This window comes from Trichechus manatus, unplaced genomic scaffold, assembly GCF_000243295.1.
Source record: "Trichechus manatus latirostris isolate Lorelei unplaced genomic scaffold, TriManLat1.0 scaffold00006, whole genome shotgun sequence".
Classification (NCBI taxonomy): Eukaryota; Metazoa; Chordata; class Mammalia; order Sirenia; family Trichechidae; genus Trichechus; species Trichechus manatus.
Genome location: NW_004443942.1, coordinates 6,317,057 through 6,339,751, shown reverse-complemented (window position 1 = coordinate 6,339,751; position 22,695 = coordinate 6,317,057). Strand labels below are relative to the sequence as shown.

The following is a 22,695-nucleotide window of genomic DNA, read 5'->3' as shown; positions in this document are numbered from 1 at the left end:
CCTTTGTTCTTTGCCTCTCTCCCCTTTTCTTCCTTGTCTCATTATCCCTTCTCTGCTCACAGTTTTCTCTCTTCTTCCCCCTTCATCTTTCCCTTTTTGTCTTTCTCCGTTTGTGACATGGTACTAAATATGTATGTGTGTGTACATCTATATATTATTTGTCACATTCTGAATAATATTTTATTTTTCTCTGCTCTTAATTCTGAACTAATGTTTTATGTTTCTTAAAAAAATAAAACAGAACCCAATAGATTGCCATTGTTTTTTTTATCTGTGCAGCTCTTAATCTTTCCCCTGTGGATTAGTGGCCCCAGTTTGGAAAAAATAATAGGTAAAAGTTTCTCTCTCTCCTTCCTTGATAGACTTGATTTGACTCAACAAAGAAGTAAAGAATGTAAAGACTCTAATGAAAGAGCTAGAGATAATTAAGCGAGCATACACATTTAAAAAAAAAAATCCCTTTGCTCTATGTTTCTATCTTAAAGGAGCTCTGAATGTAATCTGTTTTGCTGATGAATTTCTTTATGGGTCTGCTGTCCCCAGGATCGTCTACAAGAGCACCTAATGATTCCACAGCTCAGGTCCTGCTGGACCTTTTTTTGGCCACCAAGTTGCCCTTGAAAGTGGTCTTTTGATACAGATGCATTCGCAGTCATTTTGCTAGGATCTCTGCTTTGGAAGTGACAGCTAATAGAGATTTGCTACGCCATTTTATTGACACTGTCTCTGCAGAATTTTAGCATATTCACAGCTTAGACAAAGGCTTCAAACAACATCAAGACTGAGGCTTTGGAAAGTGCACTTTAGTTAATGACTGTTGTCAGTACACAGGAGTGCCAGTGAAGTGTCCCCTAAGTACCCTCCAATCCAGGAAATAAGGTTGTCCTCTGGCGAACTAACAAAACCACACCACAGAGGCTGTGATTAGCTGCCTGTGGGCACAGACCAGGAGATGGCCTGTAAATGTGTGATCCAGAGCATCCAAACCTCTAACCCATGGGACCTACATGCCATCTCATGGAGGCAGGGCAGGAATGTCGCTGTCATTTCGGAATCAAGAGCCTCAGCAGTTGAGATGTTCCCTGTTTGGAGAAAGGCCAAATGAACTTACAAGCAATGGAATACAGGAAACGAGAGCCGCCAAACTCGTGTGGTGATGTCCTCCCAGAAGCTGACCAGGGCCCTGGTCCACAGACTCACTCTCTCTGCCCCTGTGGCAGATTTAACCCTAATGCAGGCCATCCAATTCTCTCTGCTTTTTCTGTTCCATGCTTACCAAGCAATTACTTGGGACCTAGTTTCTGCTCTAGCTCATCTATAGGGAGACAGTACATTGATCTGCCAGTGATGCAAGTTACTAAATTGGGAGGTAGTTCTTTCGATAGAGGAGTCCCTGGGTGGTGCAAATGGTTAGTGCACTTGGCTGCTAACCAAAAGGTTGGCGAGTCCACCCAGAGGTACCTCAGAAGAAAGGCCTGGTGATCTACTTCCAAAAAATTAGCCATTGAAAACCCTGTGGAGCACAGTTCTACTCTGACACACATGGGGTTGCCAAGAGTCGGGATTGACTTGACAGCAACTGTATTTTTTTCCTCTGATAGAAAGGCAGTGGCAAAAGGCACTGGCTCTGGAGACAGCTGGCCTGCATTCAAACCCTGCCCTCTATCACTAGCTATATGATACTAAGCAAGTGATTTAACCTTTTTATCTCAGGTTCCTCATCTGTAAAATAGGGATAATAGTCTCTACTATATAGGGTTGTTGTGCAGATTGTACGATTAACGCATGTGAAGGGCTTGTAGTAAGAACTCAAAAATATTAGTTATTTTTACTATTATTTTCCCAGAAGATCTTCATTTAACCTTTCTTTTCTTTAGTAGCTTATGATTTGCTAGTGTTGGAGAGGATTATTTCTTCTCAAAATACTAATTGCTCTAAATGCATATAAAAATTCTGCAAAAATGAATAGAAATGAGATCGTTAAGATGGATAATGACAGAATTTTTTCTATTTTTATTTAGTTCTCTAATAAGTTCTAAATACATTTAGATTTTTAAGGTCTTTATTTTTACAGCAGATGAATAAATGAGCTTTCTGATATAGATGACAAGAGCTAGCACTTACCAATATAATATTTACTATGTGCCAGAGAGGAAGAGTACTGTTTTACAGATATTAAGTTACAAGGTCACATGGCTAGGAAGGGCAGAGGCAAGATTCAAACCCAGGCCTGATCTAAATCAAGTCCTCTGCTCTAACCTCCAACCTCTCTAATCTCTCTGTGAGCTTTGTTAGAATGTCTTCAACCCCAGGAGGAGGGGGACGATGAGCTTGCACATGCAAGGCCCCATCCTCCACTGTGGTGAAATCACAAGGTCAAGGTCCCCACTGGCATCCCCATCCTCTGCTGGTCTTCCCTGGAGAAAAATCCCCCCACATTACCTGGATGCCAAACAAGTTCCTGCTGCAATGAGTATTCCAGAGACCCTTTACAGATTTTTTAAAGGTACACAATTGCAAATTCCTTAATTAAGTCCTGTGAATTATTCCAAGGAACCTCTTCAGAGTAATCACTGTTTCACAAAAATAAGAAGACGACATCAATATAAGGTACATTATCTTGTACCCGGGGAATCAAGCTGAGTAATTAGAGCTTAAGGCGGATCCAATTATCCAGAGCACACAGCCAGATTAAAAATTGGAGCTACGTGAGGAAGCAGAACCTAGAGGAACTCGGAAAGCCCAAGCACCTTGTTTCCTGTGGCAAATCCTTGGATTAAATGAACCACCTTCTATTTATCTTCCCCTGCCCTACCAGCCGGTTCTTACCTTGTTCACAAAGTTTCTTGGTCAGAGAGCCCTCGTCTTGAAAATAAATGATGCGTTTCTGTACGATGCTGGCTCTGTAGGAAAGAAGACAGCACGGTGGTCAGGAGGGCAGGTTTGAGAGTTGAGTCAGACCTGGTCCTTGCTTGGCCACCTTTGGGTCAGTCAGCCCAACTCTGTGTACCTCAGTTTCTTCGTTCAAATACCGAAATAATAATAATACCTACCTCATGGGTTTGCTATGGGGATTAAATAAGAAAATACATCAAGAGCTTAGCACGTGCCTAGAAATTTTGTTGGTGGTGGCAGTGATTATATAATTCAGGTAAGAAAGTAAACTAACAGCATTTTCAATAACTTTCCTCAATGGTTCATTTTTACTCTTCTTTTTATATCAAACTATTGAGGCCATTTATAGATCGACCAAATTCAAATCATAGAAGCGTGTCAAACCTCTTCCTGAAAGAAAAAAGGAATTTAAAAATATTTTTTGATTTGTTCTGAAAATGTCATTCTACATCTTTCCTGAAAGTCTAGACGAAACTGTCTCCTGCATTCTGAACAAAGACAACTTCAGCTGTTACATTGCTCTCTTGTCAAACACAGGATCTTAGAATTTGGAAATATTTGGAGCCTGAATAATGACGAACTTTTGGCCAGCACAGACTTTCTCTTTAATCTGGGATTGCACAGACAGGCCACTCACTTCTCCATCCCCCCTCCACTCTTTATTTTCGGTCAGTCTCACAGAGGTTGGATCCTGAAACCCAGTGTTCCAGTAATCTGAAAGTCTATGACAATTAAAATTGAGACAGTGCCAATGGACCTTAGGCCATTTCTATTGATTTTCTTTAGCCATGCTTCTCAATCAGAAGGTAACTTTCACTTCCATTTGCCATACTTAGGAGATAAAGAGGTCCCTTGACTATATTACAGAGTCCCTGGGTGGTACAAATGGTTAACATGCTTGGCTGCTAACTGAAAGGTTGGAGGTTTAAGTTCACTCAGAGGTGCCTCAGAAGAAAGCCCTGGTGATTTACTTCTGAAAGGTCACAGCCATTGAAAACCCTATGGAGCGCAGTTCTACTCTGACACACATGAGGCCACCACGTGTCAGAACAGATTCAACAGCAACTGGTGCTGGTGGTGGTGGTGACTGCGTTACAGCTGACCATGCAGACCGATTGATGGAGTCACAAGATCTTCCCTGTGTCACACGATCTCAGACCCAGGAACGGGCCCAAGTATGCATGAATCTGCTGAGGACAGAGCAATTTCTAGATGGTCTGGGCCTAGGCCAAGGCGCCTTTCCAAAGAAGCGTGAACTCTACATCCAGTCTTGCACAAAAGAATAAAATTCAGACCAGCCTACAGATGTCTTTTACAGTCTTTCCCCACCCAAGAGAGATTAGATGTTGAAATAAATGAATGAAATATGCCTCTGTCTACACAAAGCTACTTTGATCATTTATCTGGTTTGTTGACCACTGAGCAGGAAAGTTTCCTTGGGCCAAGAGAATAACATTCATCCCTATGCCAAAGCCACATACCAAAGCCTTTTGTTAGTTAGAGCATCCCACAATCTACATCAGTGCCTTTCCCTTCCACATGTTCCCCACCAAGAGAAGTGCCTCAGGGACTCCTGTGGAGGCCAGTGAGTAGGCCTAGTGGGAGGTGTGGCAGCCCAACATTCTGCTTCTACCAAAGGCTCTGGCCTCCATCTTTATTTCAGCCAAAGCAGCCTTTCCCCTACTTGTTTTCCTGGTATATTTACTAATACATTTTTCAGCAGAGTTGTTGGGGGCCTGCTTAGTGGTCAGATGCTGTAGGAGATGCTGGGGAAACTGTAGGGAACAAGACGGATGGAGCCATTTCCCGTTCTTAAAGTTTACAGTATAGTGGGGTGGGGAGGGACATCAAACTACTAAACCCAACGTAGAAGGTCCTGAGCAAGCTGGGAAAGGCTCCTCTGAGAAAGGATGTGTAGGTACTAACTCATAGGGTGGCTCTGAGTTGGAATTGACTCAATGGCAATGGGTTTGGGTTTTTTTTGGTTTTTGAGGTACTAACTGGGAGGGCGGGGTGCAGTGGTGGTTCAGTGGTAGAATTCTCCTTCCATGCAGGAGACACAGGTTCAATTCCCAACAAATGCACCACATGTGTAGCCATGACCTTTCTGTCTGTTGAGGCTTGTGTGTTGCTATGGTGCTGAACAGGTTTCAGTGGAGCCTCTAGACTAAGATGAACTAGGAAGAAAGGCCTGGAGCGCGCGCGCGCGCGCACACACACACACACACACACACACACTTATTTCAGTTGCCTAACTCGTACCCAACTGAGACTTTATTTTCTTCAGATTGCCTTCCCTGACTGGCTGTACTTTCTATGACAGCCACAGTCTCTTGGGTTTCTCCTACCACAGTATTTATTAACTGCTACTGCAATTGCCTGTTTACTTTTGTCTTCTGTGTTAGATTATAAGTTTCTTGGGAGGAGGGACTGTATTTTACTTATTTCTATAGGCATTAGAATAATTTCAATACTGGAATTCAAGGAGAAGGGACAGGGTTTGGGAAAAAGAAGAGGAGTTGAGATTGAACTGCCTATAGGACATGATGGTGATAAGTCTAGTGAGTAGTTAGAGATACCCATTGCCGTCGGGTTAGTTCACACCCCCAAATCATTGCAACCCTAAAGGACAGAGTAGAATTGCCCCATAGGGTTTCCAAGGCTGTAATCTTTATGGAAGCAGACTGCCACATCTTTCTCCTGTTGAGTGGCTGGTGGGTTAGAACCACTGACCTTTTGATTAGCAGCTGAGCACTTAACCACTGTGCCACCAGGGCTCCTTGGGTAGTTAGATACATGGACCTGTAACTCAGGAGAGATGTAAGGAGATGAGAGTATGGATCTGAGAATAAGTAACCTTATGGGGCAGTTCTACTGTGTCCTATACGGTTGCTATGAGTTGGAATCAACTTGATGGCAATGAGTTTGGTTTTGGCACATAGGTAAGCAGCCCGTTGGTGGCACTCAGCTACTAACTGAGAGGTTGGCAAGTTGAATCCACCCAGCGGCCCCTCTGAAGAAAGGCCTGGTGATCTACTTCCAAAAAATCACAGCTATTGAAAGCCCCGTAGAGTGCAGTTCTACTCTGAAAGCAAGGCTTCTAACTGTTTTCTTCTGGTTTGGACCACTGCTGAGGAAGTTATACATAAGAATCACCTGGGAAACTTGTTAAAATGTAGATTCTGAATCAGTATATCTGGGGTAGAAATGCAAATTCTCAGTAGGGAACTTATTAGAAATGCAAATTCTCAGCAGGGGTTTGAACCGGAAAGAATCAGGTTTGAAGCCTGGTCTGAAACACATGGGGTCATCATGAGTAGGAATTGACTCATCAGCAACTGGTTTGGTTTTATTTTGGTTTGGTGCATAGGTAAGCATTGCAGTGCTTGGAGTGGCTGATGTTACCCAGGGCAAGTGTGTAGATTGAGAAGAGAGTCAAGCTGAGCCTGAAACTTTGGGGAAGACCAACATATCCCTACAGACGTGTTAGCAGAGACCAAGACTTTAGTAGGGTTGGTTGCAGAAGATGTTTTCTTTTCATTCCCCACTTGGTCAATGCCTGCAAGAATTTCATATTCTGAGAAAATGCATTTCACTTTGAGGCTTCTCTTGTCAAAAGTATAAAACCCAGCTGAGATTTATGAATCATATTATAGTTCAGAAAAATAATAGCCTTACAAGATGAGAAAGCTGTTAGTAACAATTCCCTCAGCATTTCAAAATAACAAATTTCTCTCATTTTATGTTGCGATTTGGCAGTCCTGTTGCATAGCATTTATATACTGATTACTTCTTATCATGAGAGAGTGTGTTAAGGAAATCTAAATTAAATTTCTTGGTATGTTGGCTTCTCAAACTTTGGAATATCAAGGTTCTAAATAACTCACTAATCATTCCAAAAGTTTTCTTTTAAACCTAAAATGGAACTTTTCCAGGAACACCATTCTGAATCTCTTGGATGCTTGTCCTTTTTAGGTCTGAAGAGTTTATTTACTTGCTGGTCTTTTTTCCTTGGGGAATTTGCCTGTTGAGGTAAAGCTAGAGTCTGCTAACATTGTGGGTTTGCTGTCTAGGGCTGAAAAGGGCTGGGATCCTGCTCTTACCAAAAAGGGACAGGGAGACCTCTGAAACAAAAGGACTTGGGAGATAATAGGACATGAAATTACTTAAAAATATGCATGGCTCTTCAGCAGCTGGGCTACTTGTATAGCGATAATTCACGGAAGGTGCCTAACACAGCACACTGCACACACCAACTACTTAGTACGTGGTAGACATTATTGTTGCTGTTGTTAACTCACCACCAGCCTCTAACTAAGTGCCTGGCACATAATAAGTGCTTAATAAACAGTAGCTGTTACTATGATTGTTTCAGGTCTGCCATCTTTGCTTGTGGAGAGAAGAGTGAGGGTGCTCTCTGGTCAGCTGCTTCACGCAGAGATAATAAATGACCAAAATGAAGCTTGTGTTTGTGGTCTTCAGACTATTTTTGCCAAACCTCCTTTCCAATTCCAGTAAATTCCTTATTACTAAGCATTTCTTGAAGTACTTTACAAAATGTCTCTATAATCTCAAGGATGTTTTCCATAGAGTTGATCCAGTTTCTAATGAGTAACATTTAGTCTCTTCTACCAATGAAAGAAAAACTCTTTGGAAGGACCTAGGAATGAAATATTGAATTCACAGTGATGGTAACATCACCAGGCATTGAGGCTATCTGCATTTTTACTTCACAGGGATACGAGTGATCACCTGACCATGGCCTCACATCAATCAGCAAATATTTAGAGTATGTACACATTCCATGATCCAAACTATCACCTATCTTTTATATGGCCTGTAATAGTTTCCCAGGGGTGCTAAAACAGATTACTACAAACTGTGTGGCTTAAAACAACAAAAACTCATTGTCTCACAGATTTGGAGGCTAGAAGTCTAAATTCAGGGTGTTGGAAGGGCCATTCTCTCTCTGAAGGCTCTAGGGGAAGATTCTTTCTTGTCTCTCCACGGTCTGGTAGCTTCATATGTTTCTTGACTTGTGGCAGCATAACTCCAATCTCTGCCTCAGTCTTCACATGGCTGTTTCCCTCTTGTGTCGATCTCTCTTCTCCTCTTCTTATAAGGACACCAGTCATAGTGGATTAGAGTCCACTCTTTTCCAGAATGGCCTCATCTTAACCAACTAATTCTATCTGCAAAGATGCTTTTCTCAGATAAGGTCATATTCACAGGTATTGAAGGGTAGAACTTGAATATACCTTTTTAGGGAACACAAAGGAACCCATAACATAGAGTTAGGTGGATCTTAGGAAATGGGGCAATGTCCAGGAGTTAATCGGCATCGTGGCAGCCCATGTAATATGCCCATGGGAGAAGAAAAGTGCAAGCTTACCTGTAGAACCCTATCTATAAGATGTACAAAAACTGCATGGCTTCTCACGAATAAGGTCACAACCTATGCTTGGGGTCAGAAAGCTACAGATTTAAGGGCAAATCTGCTGCAAAAGACCTCCTTAAAATGTTAAAAAGCAAAGATGTCACCTTGAGGGCTAAGGTGCACCTGGCCCAAGCCATGGTATTTTCAGTCACCTCATATGCATGTGAAAGCTGAACAATGAATAAGGAAGACCAAAGAAGAATCGATGCCTTTGAATCATGGTGCTGGCAAAGAACATTGACTATACCATGGACTTTCAAAGGAACAAACAAATCTGTCTTGGAAGAAGTACAGTCAGAATTCTCCTTAGAAGCAAGGATGGGAAGACTTAGTCTCACATACTTTGGACAAGTTATCAGGAGTGACCAGTCCCTGGAGAAGGACATCATGCTTGCTATAGTAGAGGGTCAGTGGAAAAGAGGAAGACCCTCAATGAGATGGATTGACACAGTGGCTGGAATAACGGGCTCAAAGACAGAAATGATCGTGAGGGTGCACAGGACCAGGCAGTGTTTCATTCTCTTGTACGTGGTGTCGCTATGAGTCAGAACCGATTCGACGGCACCTAACAACAACAACAACAGCAGCAGCAGTTTACCATCACTGCAAAGAAGCTAGCTGTCACAAGATTATTCATAAACAATTACTGAGCTCTTATTTTGTGCCAGGCACTTTGTTAGGAGCTGAAAATTCAAATATGAATAAGAAATGGAGTCTGCCAGTAAGCAGCTCCTAGTCCAGTGGGGGAAAATGAGAAACCAAAAAAGATAACTGGAAATCAATGTTAAGTACAATAAGGGTGGAGTCACGGGGGCAGAGGAGCAGTGACTAACTCCGTGCCGGCAAGGCTTCATAGAGGAGGCAGTGATGGTGGCACTGAAGCCCTGAATTGGGAGGGGGCCAGTGGAAATAGAGAATCTATGCGACACGCTACAGGAACATTTATCAGAACTTAGTAAGTTACTGAATTTGGGGCAGAAAGAGAAGGTTAAGTGAAAGATATCTTATTTATTCTTTGTTTATTTAACAATTAAGAATTCTTGTAAGTGCTTCACAAATATTAACTCATTTAGTCCTCACAACAACCCCATAAAGTAGGCACTACTATTATCCCTATTTTACGGATGAGAAAACTGAGGCAGATAATGTTAAGTAAACTGACTCCCGACGTACAAATCTCAGTAACTAGAGAAAGAAATGGTGATGGCACTGATTGAAACAAAAGACAGAAGAGGGCAAGAATTTTTTTTTTTTTAATTTAGAAACTTTTATTGAGATAACTGAAGATTCACATGCAGTTTTAAGAAATAATATGAGGAGATCCCTTGCAAACTTTGCCCAGTTTCCTCCAGTTGTAACATTTCGCAAAACTATCGTGTATCATAACCAAGATAGTGACTTTGATACAATCCACCAATCTTATTCAGATTCTGCAGTTTTTGAGTACTCATTTGTGTGTATTTAGTTCTGTACAATGTTATCACCTGTGTAGTTTCTTATACCGAACAGTTTCAACACAACAAGAAAAGCTCGTGTTGCCCTTTTATAACCATGCCCACTGCCTTCTACCCACTCTCCAAACCCCCTTGCCCTAAAGTGGTAAAGGAAAAGAATAAACAAGCGAACAGACACAGTAACAAATTGTGAGAAGTGTTATGCAGAAACAAAGAAGAGGATTGTTAGTGTCCGGTATACAGTTCATAATATAAAGCAAGCACTCAATAAAAATTCATAGAATAAATGAATGAATGAATTATAAATGCTAAAATATAATGGGGAGGTTCCAGTTCTGGAAAAGACAGAGTAGGCACACTTTCCCCTATTCGCCACTAAGTACAGCTAAAAAACCATGCTACATATTATATATATATATGAAAAATCTGAAAGGTGTAGAGAAGAAAGCAGACTGGTTAGGAACCTTGGGACTGAAGGAATGGCAGAGCACTAGGGTGGTGTCAGTGGAGGACTAGTGAGGATCCTCAACTTCTATCTTCACATAGCAGTAAGGAGGCACACCCTTCCCCCACCAGGGTGTCAACAGAGACCAAGTGGGAAACTTGGACTTTAACCCCAACCTGGCAGTAACATAGTGATTCCCCCTTCTCCTACTGGCACAGTGTCAAAAGAGGCCTGCTAAAACAGAAGACTTAAGTAAGATCCTGAGTCTCATAAGATAATACTCAAAATGTCCAGGATGAAATAGAACACTCATCTTACCAAGAACCATGCAAATTTCAATTTGAATGAGGAAAACCATCAACAGAAGCCAACACCAAGATGATGCAGATGTTGGAATTATCTGACAAGTATTTTAAAACAGTCACCATAAATATGTTTCAACAGCAGTTACAAACATGCTTGAAAGAAATGAAAATATCAAAAGCCTCAGCAAAGAAATAGAAGATACAAAAAAAAAAAAAAAAACAGTGGATTTTAGAACTGAAAAATACAATAACTAAATGGTTGGGCTCAACAGCAGAATGGAAAAAAAGGAAAGAATCAATGAACTTAAAGATGGAACAATGGAAATGATCCAATCTGAACAACAGAGAGAAAGTTGACTGAAAAATGAATAGCTCCTCAAGGACCTGTGGGACTATAACAAAAGAGCTAACATTTGTGTCATCAGTATCTGAAGGAGAGAAAGAGAATGGAGCTGAAAAAACACTTGAAGAAACAATGGCTAAAAAATACACTAAACAGACATAGATAAGTGGTCACTTTGGTGAAGGGTAATGCAGTATACAATACCGGGGGAAGCCAGCACAACCTGACCAAGGCAAGGCCATGGAAGCTCCATAGATACAGCCAAACTCCCTGAGGGACCAAATTACAGGGTTGAGAGCTGAGGACCATGGTCTCAGGGAACATCTAGCTCAATTGGCATAACATAGTTTATAAAGAAAATGGTCTACATCCTACTTTAATGAGTAGCGTCTGGGGTATTAAAAGCTTGTGAGTGGCCATCTAAGATGCTCCACCAGTCTCACACCGTCTGGAGCAAGGAAGAAATGAAGAAAACCAAAGACATAAGGGAAAGATTAGTTCAAAGAACTAATGGACTACAACTACCACAGCATCCAGCAGACCGAGTCCAGCACAACTAGATGGTGCCTGGCTACCACCACCGACTGTTCTGACAAGGATCATAATAGAGGGTCCCCGACAGAGCTGGAGAAAAATGTAGAACAAAATTCTAACCACAGAAAAAGACCAGACTCACTGGTCTGACAGAGACTGGAGAAATCCCAAGAGTATGGTCCCCAGGCACCCTTTTAATTCAGTACTGAAGTCACCCCTGAGGTTCACCCTTCAGCCAAGGATTAGACAGGCCCATGAAACAAAACAAGACTAAATGGGCACACTAGTCCAGCAGAAAGGACGAGAAGGCAGGAGGGAGCTGGAAAGCTAGTAATGGGGAACCCAAAGTTGAGAAGGGGAAAGTGCTGACATGTCATGGGTTTGGCAACCAATGTCACAAAACAATATGTGTATTAATTGTTTAATGAGAAACTAATATATTCTGCAAAACTTCATCTAAAGTACAATAAAAAATAAAAAAAGAAATAATGGCTAAAAACTTCCCAAGTTTGCAAAAGACATAAACCTACAGATTGAAGAAGCTGAGTGAACTCTAAACAGGATAAACTCAAAGAGTACACAACAAGATACATCATAATGAAACTTCTGAAAACTCGAGACAAAGAAAAACGTCTTGAAAGCAGCCAGAGAAATATAATACCTTACCTAGAGGACAAAACAAAAGTTTCTGGGTGGTGCAAACAGTTTTTGATCAGCTACTAACTTAAAGGTTAGTGGTTTGAACCCACCAAGCACTGCCACGAAAGAAAGACCTGGTGACCCCTGTCCATAAAGATTACAGACAAGAAAATCCTATGGAGCAGTTCTACTCTGTAATACATGGGATCACCATGAGTCTGAATCAACTTGAAGGCAGAGGGTTTGGTTTTGGTTTTATAGGGGAAAACAATTAGGATGACAGCAGAAACACTTACTTCATTTCCTGTTGTTACTACAGGAAGAACACATGTATCTGCCCATCAGTCCATCCGATTAGCTCGAGACAACTAGTGTGACCATCACCTCGGTCAATTCTGGTGTAGTCTTCTTGTAGCTAAATAATGATCTTCATTTGGTCTTTTGAAATGTTAAACATCATTCACGGACCTCTATTAGTACCCCCTGAAAGGCCTGTGGAGATCTTGAGGATGTCTTTTTGGTCCTCCAAGGGCCTCCAAAGACCTGTCCAAGTTAAAGCTATGTCATAGCAATGAACAGTGCTTCAACCTCATCATTCATTTTTCATTCAACAAATACATTTTGAACACTCTCTCTCCAGTTGCCATCAAGTCGCTTCTGACTGATTGTGACACCACGTGTGTCAGAGTATGGTTTTCAATGACTGACTTTTTGGAAGTAAATTGCCACACCTTTCTTCCAAACCCTACGCTAGTCCTGGGAATGCAGCGGTAAACAAACTAACAAAAAACACAACATGATTCTTGTATTTTTGGAACATATGGTCCCGAACAGGAGAGAGACATTGAACAAATAAATATATCGAATAAAAGACAAATACATTGTGAGAAAAATAATGGGAGAATCTAATTAGATTAAGAGATCTTAGCGGGCCTTTCTAATGGTGATCTGAGAGATGAGTTGAAGTTAGCAGACAAAGAGTGGGGAAGGCTCTTCTTTGCAGATAAAAGAGCACATGCAAAGGCCCTGAGGCAAGCGATGGCCCATAATAAGGCCACAGAGGTTTGAGTTGGTGACAAAATGGGAAGTAGGGTTAGATGAGGGCCAGATCATGCTGTTCTAAAAACACTCTGCCTTTGACAATCTGTCTGGCATCCTTTAGGAGCCACACTCTACACAGACACATACCCAAATGACTCTCACAATAAGCAGTGTGTTAGAATTATCTACAAGCGCTGAGGTGACTCAGAGGTGGGAGAGGTCTGGCTGGGATGAGGTAAAGATAGAGGTGGAGTTGGGGGGATTGTTGGTAGGAATGAAGTTGGTCAAGGATAACTTCTTGGAGAAGATGGCACTTGAGCTGGGCTTGGAATTCCAGAGGCTGAGTCTGTAACAGTGATGGGCTGTTTGCAACAGTCAGACAGCTGTACACTAAAGACAGACCCTTGGCAAGTCTGCCATCCATAGACCTGGGAAGCAATGCTTTCTGCTCTGAGCGGGCACCTCAACCTGAACCATCTCAATCAGCTCCAGGGAGAGCCAAGGTGTTTCAAGTACCCTTGGCAGTTAGATTATTACCAGAATATGGTTAAGAGGCTAATTAGATTCTTTACAAGACTACAATTCACTCCCAGTATTGTATAATCATTGGATTTCTGGAGCTCTTGATCCATATCATTGAACGAAGCTACATCTACAAAGCCCTGGTTCCAATTTTAGTAAAAAATTAGAGGAAGACCTATTTTAGCACTCAGTTTATTTCCTCTTAGAGTGACCCTGGGGATAACAAGTTTACCATAGTTTCATTTTCCTTTATTATTGTCCAGTTTCAGACCTAACTTTATCATATATCTTGTCAATACTACTACTCTAGCACTTTAAGTTTTATCCCCCCAAAAATCCAATGGAAAATTAACAAGGAATTGATTTCAATATCCTAAGAGGGACGTAAAAAGAAAAGAATAAAACTGGATGCATTTTAAAAGAACTAATTTAGATACGAAAGGCATTAAAACCAGACAGACATTCATTTACTCTGTGTTTGGTTAACAGACAAGGTGCCACAAAGCTGTGCTCGGAATTGGAGATACAAAGAGGAATAACACATAGTCTGTGTGACACCAAATAGTTGACAGTTTGATGGGAAAGAGACACGTAATCCGATGAGTCAGAATACTGCCTAGCAAATACTAGAGCCTCCCCATTTTCCATTCCTTCCATCTTCCATGATTACAGGCCATCATTTTGTTTGGAGTAGCACCAGGTAAGCCAAGCATGGTAATCCTGTTCCCACTTTTCCAGCCTTCCTCATAGCTGGGGATTGGGGTGAACCACATGACCCAGATATGGCCTCAGTAACATAAGGAGAGGTTTGCAGGTTGGAGGGGGAAGCTTCTGAAAAAGTTTTGCTTTCTAGATACAAGAAATTAATGAGGCCACCCTGTTCTGTCCCATTTTCCAGTGTTAATTTCAAACACAATGTCTGAAAACAAGGCAGCTATTTTGTGATCATGAAGAAAAGGCCAAGAAAAATCACAGATACATTGTTTAGCCTGCTGGAACAATACCAGCAACCACCTACCTCTGACCTTCTTGTTATATAAAAAAATAAACGTCTATTTGCTAAGCTATTGTTAGGCAAGTTTTCTAATAAACGCTGCTCTTGAAAGCATGCCTAACTGATTCAAACATGTATGAGCAAAGTATTGTGATAGAACAGAAGAGTCCAGTCAAAAAATGAGGAACCAGTTCTACCTGGCCCTACATACCTGGTGAAGATCTTTGACAGAAGTGAGAGCAGGGATGCTTTGATCAGAAGAATCTCTGAGAAGGACAACTCTGGATGAAGTCTTAAAAGAGGGGCTTGGATTTGGTGCCTGGGAAGTCACCGCCACCATTTGCTGGGGACTTTCTGAGGGGTATAGGGGGCAGGCACCTGTTCACAGTGACTAGGAAGAGAGCAAGCACAGCTGCAGGCACATTCCAGTATGACAGAGATGTGGCTTAAAGGGAAGGACGGGGAATAGCAGTGTGACAGGAAACCATAGGTGATGAAAATACTCTTTTACTGTGGAAGAAGCTTTCACATGCCTGTTAGCCCAGGCGGAAGAAACAGTGGAAGTACCTATTAGATCACTGGCTGGAAATTTGTCAGCTATTGAGAAAATCTTAAATAAATGTGCATCAGCAAAAGAAATAGGTTGCAGGACGTAGTCCAAGTTGGGAAGCTCTAACAGGTAGGCAATTCTGAATAGTAAACAGGACCATTTCTTGTTTTCTATAATTCTTTTTCAACCAAACTAATAATTATTTTTCAGCATCTTTTGACCCTTAAAGGTTTCCTCCCTCTGGCTTAAATTATTCATGGTATTTCTTAATTTTGCAAAAAGATGTATTTCTAATTCTTGTGTCTGAAGTGAAGGCAATATCTCATAATACATCATTAGGCCAAGACATCTTTTTCTGTTAAGAAAACTTTTTTTTTTCAGGGTTAGACATACATGGGGTTTGATGTTCTGAAAAAAATTTTTTTTCCATCTGCCTTAACACATTATTCAGCATTTTGCAATATGATTCTTTGTTATCTAGGGTATTTAGTGCAAACAGTTAACGTGCTGGGCTGTTAACGGAAAGATTGGAGGTTCGAGTCCACCCAGAGGCAACTTGGATCTACTGGCACCTACTGGCAATCTACCTCCTACTGGCGATCTACTTCCGAAAAAATCAGCCATTGAAAATCCTATGGAGCACAGCTCTACTCTGACACACCTGGAGTTACCGTGAGTCAGAATCAACTTGAAGGCAACTGGTTTTTTAGGTTATTACTATTCAGGGGACAACCGACAATGTAGTTCACTATTTCTATGATATTGTTGAGTCCCTGTGATTGTTAATGTCTCCTCCGGTTAAACTGGCGGCCTGACTTTCCCCTCCAACTTCTTCGCATCCACAAAACCCCATCAGATCGTGAGCCCCTCAAGCCCAGGGACTGCATCTTATTCACCTTTGCACCCATGGAGCCCAGCGTAGGATCTGGCCAAGATTTATGGAACCTGGCTTTCTTAATCTGGGGTCTCCAAACAGGTTTCAGGATGATAAAATTTTATGTGATGTGTACACGTGTACTTTTCTGAGTAAGAGTTCATAGCTTTTCTCTGCTTCTCAAAGGGGTTCGTGACTTTGAAAAGCTTAAGAACTAGTATCAAGACTGAAATGCATGCTAGTAGATATGTGAAATGGCACGACTGCCATTCCACTTAATAAAATCTCCAACTAAGATATAGGTCTTTTTCTAAAGATTAAGGTTAAATTTTTATCCCATGCACCCAAGGCTTCAACTGCTTTCTCTCCAGACTATGCTCTGATCCAAAATAGAACCTGTCTTGGCTGGAAAACAAGAACTAGGAAGAGAAGCATTGCTCCTGGGTTTCTTGGGTATGTTCTGTGCAGAGTCTTCGCTGCTCCGTGGCAGGGCGTGGGTGTAATCACATAATCGCCCCAGCCTCCAAGGAGAGGAAATGCTGCCACATTGCAGGCTGGGTTCACACAAGTCATTGCTCTCTGCAGTTCATCAGACTCGCCTGAGCCTCAGCGCCTCTCCTTTCTGTAGGGCCCCGTTAAGCAAGGGCTTGCAGCCAAAGCTTGTCGTCTCGTCTCAGGTGTAAGCAAACAGAACCCAGGTCGACAGAGCCCCGTCCTTAAGCACAGGCTTCCTCCCCTTCCTTCTGTTTCTCAGACAGCCTTCCTGGTTTTCAGCTATGGTAAGGGGGGCTTCCTACAGTGGAGAAGAGGGTGCTCCCCCTCTAAGCTGGGGTGTGTGGGGGGGTGCAGTGGTGAGGGGTGAGGGTGGTTATAGTTCTTAGCTAGGGATTCATGGTCCATGAGGTTTCAGAGGTTCCTCGAACCCCTGGAAAAAACTGTATGGAAACTGTATGCAAAAATGTTTTTAATTTATTTTATTTTGTTGTTGTTGAGAATATACACAGCAGAACATGCAGCAATTCAACAATTTCTACATGTACAGTTCAGTGACACTGATTACATTCTTCGAGTTGTGTAACCATTCTCCAAATTGTTTCTCCCTCATTAATGAAAACTCACTGCCCCCAAGTTTCCTATATAATCTTTTGAGTTGCAAGTGCATTTCTTTGAGGAGATGTACAAGGATCACTGCTCTCAAGTAGAGGTCGTGATTTTCATGCTTGTTAGTACCCACCACAGTCCCCTCCGCTCCCATCCTTACACAGGACATGCGTGGAAGATGAAGTGAAGGATTCCCTTATACAGTTACTGCACTGACCTAACAGGTGTTTTCCTCCTTGCCAACCCATCCCATTTACCTACACTCTGCCAGGGATTAGTTGTCATCTCTAGCACATTATCATTTCCTTTCACAGATTATTAGGCAGTAATGGCATCATGGAGCCCTGGTGGTGCAGAGGTTAAGAGCTCAGCTGCTAACCAAACGGTTGGCAATTTGAATCCACCCGTTGCTCCTTGGAAACCCTATGGGGCAGTTCTACTCTGTCCTATAGGGTCACTAGGAGTTGGATTCGACTTGACAGCAATGGGTTTAATGGCATCACAAGTGTCCCTGGGTGGCACAAATGGTTAAGCGCTCAACTACTAACTGAGAGATTGGAGGTTCAAACCCACCCAGAGGTGTCTCGGAAGAAAGGCCTGGAAATCTGCTTCTGAAAAGTCATAGCCTTGAAAAACCTATGGAGCAGTTGTACTCTGCACACATAGGGTTGCCATAAGTTGGAATCATCTTGATGGCAACTAGTTTGGTTTTTGTTTTGTTTTAATGGTATTGTAGTCCTGATTATACCACTCCATCACTTGTCCTCCAGCACTGTGTCTGGCACAGAGTGGGTACTCTCTAACTTGTAGATTACAGTCCAAACTCTTGGCTAAATATCCACGATCCCTAACACCTGCCAGGTCTGATGCCCCGCTTTTCCCAGCTATCTGAACTCTCCTCTTCAGTCAGTCCTGCCTTTTCGCTATAAGCAGAATGTGCATCATACTTCCCCTGCTGGCTTTTATCAGCTACTCAACCAACCTGGAATGCACCTCCTCCTCCTCTCTGCCTAATCAAATCCCACTCATCTCTCTCCATCCCGCCTCCTCGAAGAGCCTTCTTGACTAGGACCATGGGAAGTGACCGTTCCTCCTCTAGATTTCCAGAGCACAGTTTTACCATTCATTTGGCATTTGGGTACTTTGCTGTCTGCTTGCACTTCAATATCCTGTATTACCATTTGACTTACTGTATGTTTGTTCTGTACTTCCAAAACATGAGGGCAGGGCCTTGCTATACTCTGTGGCTCCTCTAGCACTTAGCACAGTGTCTTTCATGCAGGAGGCATTCAAGGTGAGTTGATCTGAGATGTTTTTATAGTGTGACTTTACCCATAATTCAGCTCTGTTATATTCAACACATAGTTTTGAGTGTCTGCCATATGTCCATTGTCTGGCAAGAAGAATAAACTCCTCTATTTTAGCAGTGCCACCCAGACTGCTGAGTGGTCAGCAAACAACGACTGGTCTGAGCCATGAAACATTTCCTGCTGCATAAAGGCCAGTTGTATCTTCTTTTCTCTGTTCCAGCTAGGCAGTCTGGCTGATGGCAATCATTGTTCTAAAAAGGCACCATACAGGTTGATTTCAAAATCCCTTCACGATGCTGCAAGTCAGCAGGATGATGGTATGTCTGCAAGAAGGAGGTTAAACCAAGAGCTCTCTTTATGGAAAAGACATTCGCTGAGTGCGCTATGCATTCTACTTTGTTCATCCCTTGAATTGGCCCTTTTAAAAAGAAACTCTTACATTTTGGCTCACTCCAGGTGTGCCCATGTTTCTTCTTTCCAACATCTGCACCCCTCTTGTAGCATCTGACCTCATCCTGAAGTCACATGAGCTCATGAGTGTTAAGCACAGATCATCTGGGACCCCTACAGAGTTCCGCAACACAAGACCACGTACAAACTACAAAATCTGAGCATAATTTGTCATGTTTTCTGGCCTTTCTCGGAGAAAATACTCCCAGAGATAAATTAAGAAAGGAAGGAAGGGAGGGAGAGAGGGAGGAAGGAAGAAAGAGAGAGAGGGAAGAAAGAAGGAAAGGAGAGAGGAGAGAGGGAGAAAGGAAGGAAGGAAGGATAGGAGAGAGGAAAGAAGGGAGGGAGAGAGAAAAGAGACAGAGAGGGAGGGAGGAGAAGAGAGAGAGAGAAGACCTCTAGTTTTGTTTTGTTTTTTTTTTGAGTAAAAAAATATGGAAGATAAATTAGTGGCAACTCATTTTAATACAAAACGGAATGCAAGTGATTGATTTTGATTCTTTTTCTTCTTCTTCTTCTTTTTTTTTTTTTTATGATCATCCACTTAATAGAGATAGGGGACTTGAAGAATAATTCTGGAGTCCCATACCCATCCTAAAAAAGGTACTGCAATTTTTTTTTCCAAGTAGTCAGAGAATAAATGAAAATCCAACAAATCAATAAAAAATATCTCTTACAGGTGATTGTGTAACCACATTTACTTGTTGCATGTCTCATAAGAGATGACGGAGTTGAACTTCGGAGCACGTATCCCTGGGGAATGAATAGAACCTTTGCAAAGTAAGGGGCAGAAGTCACAGTGGAGATGGGGAGGAAAGAGGGAGCGAGAGGGAGGTCTCAACTGCCTCATCTGTAAACATGAACAAAAGTAAAATCAGACATATGCCACCTCCATAGCAGAGGTCAACCTCCTGCTGACTTGGATTCTCTGTTCGGGCTGCTCTAGAGATGGCCACAGGGCACCCCCGCGAGTTTCTCATGGCCAGAGGTCTAATGTAACTGACGGACCTAGTTTGCAATGCTATTGTACTGGACTGTCAGTAGGAAAATCTCACAAATCCTGATGGCTTCCATGTGCCTGGTACCCTCCTTAGGAAGCCGAAACCCGTTCTTTAATCTATAAATTGTTATGATTTGTGCTACACGTTTTGGATGAAACCAATTAGCTGCAACTGATTGGACTGGGGGTCAAAACATGAGCCAAAGGCAACCATAGATGGGCTAGATATTAAGCATGGTGGCCACTTCTGGGTTGCCTCCTGCTAACTCTGCCCAGTAATGGTTCTTCATGTTGGAAGGTACAAACGGGCCTACTTGAATTCTCTCTTGGGAAAAAAAAGTCAGACAAATTAAGAGAAGGTGGGTCACTTACACCCAGGTCATTGTCCAGAGCACATTTCTGCTCCTCTATGGGACATCCTCTACGCACCATGTCCCATAGTGACCCAGTATGACTGTGGCTGATGATGTGACTTGCCATGCTATCCCACCCCTTGCACCCATGCATTTGTGCAATAAACTTCTGGCACTGATGGTCAACTGTGCATGATAAATACCTCATGTAAGTCTGCAGTTAGCTACATTTTTATTTGGATCCTGCTGAGCTCTTTTTTTGTTGTTGTTTTGTTAGAATTCATCAGCATAAAAATGAAGTTGTTTTGATTTGCTACTGTATGTCTGCTATCAGAAAACTGTTATTAGGAAAATCACATTAATTAGCAACAGCTGAGCAGAGGATGGGCTCTTTTTGGAGCTGCAGCTGCAAGTCTCTTTGCTTCTGATTGCTGACTAAATTTTAACAATTAACAGAATAAATAGTCTCTGAGTGTATATAATCACACTAATTTTGTTTTCCTCTATTTGTATTACTGTTTAGGACTAGTAGTTAATCTGCGTTAAATATTCTTGATACCATTAGCACACTTTAAAGCATAACCCCAGCTATCCTATTCCTCTATGATTTACTGAAAGTAATACATTAATACTATTTTTTTTTTTTTTTTACTTTCCATAGGAGAATGGAGAACTAATTAAAATGTACCCAAAAAGTTGGTCTACTAACAACATATTTGATTAAGCTGAAAATCTTTTTCTAAACCATTCAGGGTAACAGAATTAGATGGGTGGTTGGAAGCCTGGAAGGACAGATAGACAGACAGACAGATAGATGCATGCATGCACGCATACATACATAGACAGATCTTAAGGACTGGAATTTAAACTTTCTAAATTCTAGTCCCAACTAGTTCATTACTTCTCTTTATAAACTATCAAATCAGCAAGGTAAAAGAAGTCTCATGGTAGAGTGGAAAGATCTTTGTAGTCAGGCAGATCAGGTTTGATCCTGGCTCTCTCTCTTTAGTATGTAGTACGTGAATTACTTCCCTGAACCTCAGTTTTCTCCCCTACCAATTGGGGTTAATTTGTGCTACTTTACAGGGCTCTTGTGACTATTCTTAAACTAAGCTGGTATGGAAAGCACCTAGCATGAGGTAGGTGCTTGAAACATCTTCCTCTGTGTTGTTCTTTAACTTCTCATGTATTTATGTCTTTTCTACCCAACTAGAGAGTTGGGACTATCTTTTGTTCATCTCTGTACCTACCCACAGAGCTCTGCTTTGTAGCTGGGGCCCATGAGAAGTCCGTACAAATTCATCAGTATTAGTCCAGGTGCCTTGGCTTTATCATCAGCCAGTATAACAGTAATGCTGTTGTTGTTGTTACCTGCCGTCGATTAGCCCCCGACTCATGGAGACCACAAGCACAACAGAACAAAACACTGCCTGGTCCTGGGCCAGTCCCATGGTCAGTTGCAGATAAGACTGTTGGAATCCACACAGTTTTCACTGGCTGATTTTTGGAAGTAGATCATCAGGCCTTTCTTCCTAGTCTGTCTTAGTCTGGAAGCTTCCCTGAAACCTGTTTAGCGTCATAGCAACATGCAAACCACCACAGACGGAGAGGTCGGAGCTGAGCATGAGGTGCACTGTTGGTGATCTAACCAGGGTCTCCCACATGGAAGGCAGGAATTCTACCAGTGAACCACCAGTGCCTCATTATAACAGTAACAGCTAACATCTATTGAGTGCTTCCTATGTGCCAGGCACTCCGTAGTAAACATTTTACATAGCTCAGAGAGTCTCAGCCCTGGCTGCTCATTAGAATCATTTGGGAGAGGTTTTAAAAAAAAGTATTGATGCCCAGTCCAAAAAAGCTACATACTGTATAATTCCAACCATGACATTTTAGAAAAGGCAAAACGATAGAGAAAGTAAAAAAATCAGGGTTTGCCAGGGTTCAAGAGAAAGGAGGATGATGAATAGGTGGAGCACAGGGCATTTAAGGACAGTGAAAATATTCTGCATGATGTTTTAATGATTGATACATGATATTATACATTTATCAAAACCCACAGAACTGTGCCACAGAAAAAAGTGAACCCTAATGTAAACCTAGGACTTTAGTTAATAATGATGTGTCAGTATTGGTTCATCAGTTGTAACAAATATACCACATAAATGCAAGAGGTTAATAATAGGATAAACTGTGTGCAGGGGGGAGAGGGGCATATGGGAACACTGCACTTTCTGGAAAATTTTTTCTGTAAACCTAAAACTTCCCTAGAAAATAATGTATATTAGATGAAATTAGTCTACAGTTCTAATAGTCAGCATGAACCACGGACCTCATCTACCCTGAGACCAGAAGAATTAGATGGTGCCCAGCTACCACTACTGACCATTCTGATCAGGGACACAATAGATAGACCCTGATAGAACGGGAGAAAAATGTGGAACAGAA

The 22,695-nt window shown here is 41.9% G+C and overlaps 1 protein-coding gene across 1 annotated transcript in view; it reads right to left on the bottom strand.

The window, feature by feature from the left end:
* The window catches only part of SPON1 (spondin 1), a 336,829-nt gene that overhangs the window by 191,643 nt on the left and 122,491 nt on the right, over positions 1-22,695 (bottom strand). Inside the window, exon 4 of the mRNA XM_004369665.1 lies at positions 2,830-2,903. Within this exon, the coding sequence (XP_004369722.1) occupies positions 2,830-2,903 (74 nt within the window). The remainder of the gene's footprint in view (positions 1-2,829; positions 2,904-22,695) is intronic.